This window comes from Bubalus bubalis, chromosome 5 (assembly GCF_019923935.1).
Source record: "Bubalus bubalis isolate 160015118507 breed Murrah chromosome 5, NDDB_SH_1, whole genome shotgun sequence".
Taxonomy (NCBI): Eukaryota; Metazoa; Chordata; class Mammalia; order Artiodactyla; family Bovidae; genus Bubalus; species Bubalus bubalis.
In genome coordinates, this window is record NC_059161.1 from 108747555 (window position 1) to 108750981 (window position 3427).

At 43.5% G+C, this 3427-nt stretch overlaps 1 protein-coding gene across 1 annotated transcript; it reads left to right on the forward strand.

The window, feature by feature from the left end:
- The first annotated feature begins 971 nt into the window (after nt 1–971).
- Nucleotides 972–1901, forward strand: LOC102411495 (olfactory receptor 8A1-like). The gene has a single exon (XM_006057715.4). The coding sequence runs from the start codon at nt 972–974 to the stop codon at nt 1899–1901; it is 930 nt and encodes a 309-aa protein (XP_006057777.4).
- The last annotated feature ends 1526 nt before the right edge of the window (nt 1902–3427 follow it).

Genomic DNA, 3427 nt, shown 5'->3' on the forward strand with positions numbered 1-3427 from the left:
GAAGCCAAGCCTGGAAAGTAGAAGATAACATTATACTAGTGTGAAAATAGCGATGGAGGGAGGGGAAAGGGCAGAAGGAGCAGATGGACAATGAATGGGATCAGCTTCCAAGGGAGGGCCTGGACATCTCTGTCAGAGGAGCTATGTTGAAGCTAGGGAGTCAAGCCACCAGGGACTGCAGCCTCACACTGTCATTTTAGGACTCAAGAGGCCAATGGAAGTAAGATCTGCCTGCTGGACCCACAAATGCTTTGGGTGGATGGATTGTGCTAAAGCCCAGGCCCATACTTGTATCCACATAGATTTTTCAGCCAGGGCTGATGAGAATAGATCGATACAGTCCTTACCAGGCCACTGAATTGGCACCGGGTATGATACTTTAAAATTTTTTCCATCCTCGGGAATCTTTTTCCATCTCTAAGGAAAAACTTTAAAAGTCAGCAAGAAAGTGAGAACACAGACCTTCAAATAATATCTCATACTGGATCTGAGAGTTTGGGTTGCAGAAAAAAATCTGGTCCTAGAGTATTCAACAAATACTTACTGAGCAGGACCTGTTAAACACCAGATGCTATGCTAAGTGTTGGACTTTAATCTTTTCATCATATTGCATCAAATGTTGTTGATACAGAATATTAATATTTGGTTCTATTTTGCATTAAGTTCTTTAAGCTCCATGGGGATTCTCCAGGCAAGAATACTGGAGCGGATTGCCAGACCCACTGTGCTAGGCTATCTGAGAACCATGAAAGTGACAGCAGCTCCAGATCTTGCCCCCTTTTGGGCTCATCTTTGAAATACTCAGGGTCTTGTCTTCCTCCCAAAACAAACAGCAGGATGAAGGAATATTCATCAGGAAAGACATCAGGATCGCACAGCTGGCCCAGATTCTCAAAACTAGCTTCACCAAGCAGTGCAAGAAGCAGCCTTTCATGCAGTTCTTCTCACATCACACAGGTCCCCCAAGGAGAATGGTTGCAGAAAATCACTCTACAGTGACAGAGTTCATTCTCGGAGGGTTAACAAGTCAACCAGGGCTCCAGCTCCCCCTCTTCTTCCTCTTCCTTGGGATCTATTCCATCACCATGGTAGGGAACCTGGGCATGATAACACTGATTTGTCTGAATGCTCAGCTTCACACTCCCATGTACTATTTCCTCAGCAACCTGTCCTTTGTGGATCTCTGCTACTCCTCTGTCACTACCCCTAAGATGCTGGTGAACTTTGTGTCAGGGAAGAACATCATCTCCTATGCAGGGTGCATGGCCCAGCTCTACTTCTTCATTGTGTTTGTTGTTGCTGAGTGTTACATGCTGACAGTGATGGCCTATGACCGCTATGTTGCCATCTGCAGACCTTTGCTTTACAACATCATCATGTCTCATCGAGTCTGCTCCCTGCTGGTGGCTGGGGTCTATATCATGGGGCTCATTGGTTCAACCATAGAGACTGGCCTCATGTTGAAACTGCCCTATTGTGAACACCTCATCAGTCATTACTTCTGTGATATCGTCCCCCTGATGAAACTTTCCTGCTTTAGCACCTATGACATTGAGATGACAGTCTTCTTTTTGGCTGGATTCAACATCGTAGTTACTAGCTTAACAGTCTTAATTTCCTATGCCTTCATTCTGTCCAGTATCCTCCGTATCAGCACCACAGAGGGAAGGTCCAAAGCCTTCAATACATGCAGCTCCCACTTTGCAGCTGTGGGGATTTTCTATGGAACGACCACCTTCATGTACTTGAAGCCCTCCACGGCCAGTTCCCTGGCCCAGGAGAACGTGGCCTCCGTGTTCTACACCACAGTGATCCCCATGCTGAACCCCCTGATCTACAGCTTGAGGAATAAGGAGGTGAAGGCTGCCATGCACAAAACTCTGAGGGGAAAATTGCTTTGATGCAAATGTCATAATTCTTGCTCCAATTTAAAAATAAGTTGTTATAGACTTTTGGACTCTGTGGGAGAAGGCAAGCGTGGGATGATTTGAGAGAATGGCATTGAAACATGTATATTACCATATGTGAAATAGATTGCCAGTCCAGGTTCAATGCATGAGACAGGGTGCTCAGGGCTGGTGCACTGGGATAACCCTGAGGGATGGGATGGGGAGGGAGGTAGGAGGGGGCTTCAGGATGGGAAACACATGTACACCCATGGCTGATTCATGTCAGTGTATGGCAAAAACCACCACAATATTGTAAAGTAATTAGCCTCCAATTAAAACAAATAAATTAATTTAAAATTTTAAAAAAGAAAAAAAAATAAGTTGTTATGAATCCCAGAGGGAACCCTTCTGAATGATCGCCACCTGAGATGGGATACAGTCCCTTCTCTGAATGTCTGGGTGACTTCTCCTGCCTCCTTCCCTCTTCCTTCCCTCTCTCAACTCTCAGATCTATTTAAAACCAAATGATTTTAATGTCATTTATCTCATTTAGGAAACATTTCCTCTATCCTGAGTCCTGTGGTAGATCTCTACTCTCTTAATTGTAATTTACCATCAATTTTAAACTTTCACAGATTCACAGATAAAGAGACTAAACAGTGGCTACTGGGGGGGAGGGACACTAGGAGAATGAGATTACGAAACACTACTATGTATAAAATAAATAAGCAGCAAGGATGTATTTTACAGCACAGGGAAATAAAGACATCAGTTTATAGTAACTTTAAATGCCGGTTCATTTGCTAAGTCAGGTATGACTCTTTGTGACCCCATGGACTCTAGCCTGCCAGGCTCCTCTGTCCATGTGATTTCCCAGGCAAGAATACTGAAGTGGGTTGCCATTGGAGTCACCTATAAAAATGCCATACATCTGGAAAAAATATAATATTGTAAATCAATAAAAAATACACATCAATAAAAATTAAACTTTCAGCAGTGAGTTTGAGAGTCACTCGCTATTTAATTTTCTTCTTTATAGAAGGTATTTCTCAACTTAGTTGCTACTTTTTTGCACTTGGGAATACACAAGGCAGAGAGAGGTGGATCTGAGAGTGACCAAGAAGTGATGCCCAGAGCTTTCTCATCCAGACTTCCTCCTCTCTTCTCTTTCACTCCTCCCTACTTATTCCTCCTCAAGAACTTCTACCTGATCCCTTTATGTGACTTTCTTAGTCAACAAGAATAATAATGCCAGCCACTAACATATTTTTGGACTCTTATTCTTAGCCACACAACTCTCCTAAATGCTTTATATGCCATATTTCAATTACACTTCCCAATAGTTCGGTACCATTGTTTCCCCATTTACTGTGGAATTTAGTGTGGTAACTAGCCCAAGGTCACACAGCTGGTAAACAAAGACACTGGGATTCAAACCCAAGTCTAAGTGACTCTGGAGCCCACACTCCTGGCTCTCAGTCATCCCCTTTGCTTTAGGCTGGTGCTCCCTCGAACAGTGTACTAATCCTGCCCTAATT

Bases quoted from the DNA above. Each gene is read 5' to 3' on its own strand.
- LOC102411495 (XM_006057715.4), top strand. From the start codon at position 972: ATGGTTGCAGAAAATCACTCTACAGTGACAGAGTTCATTCTCGGAGGG.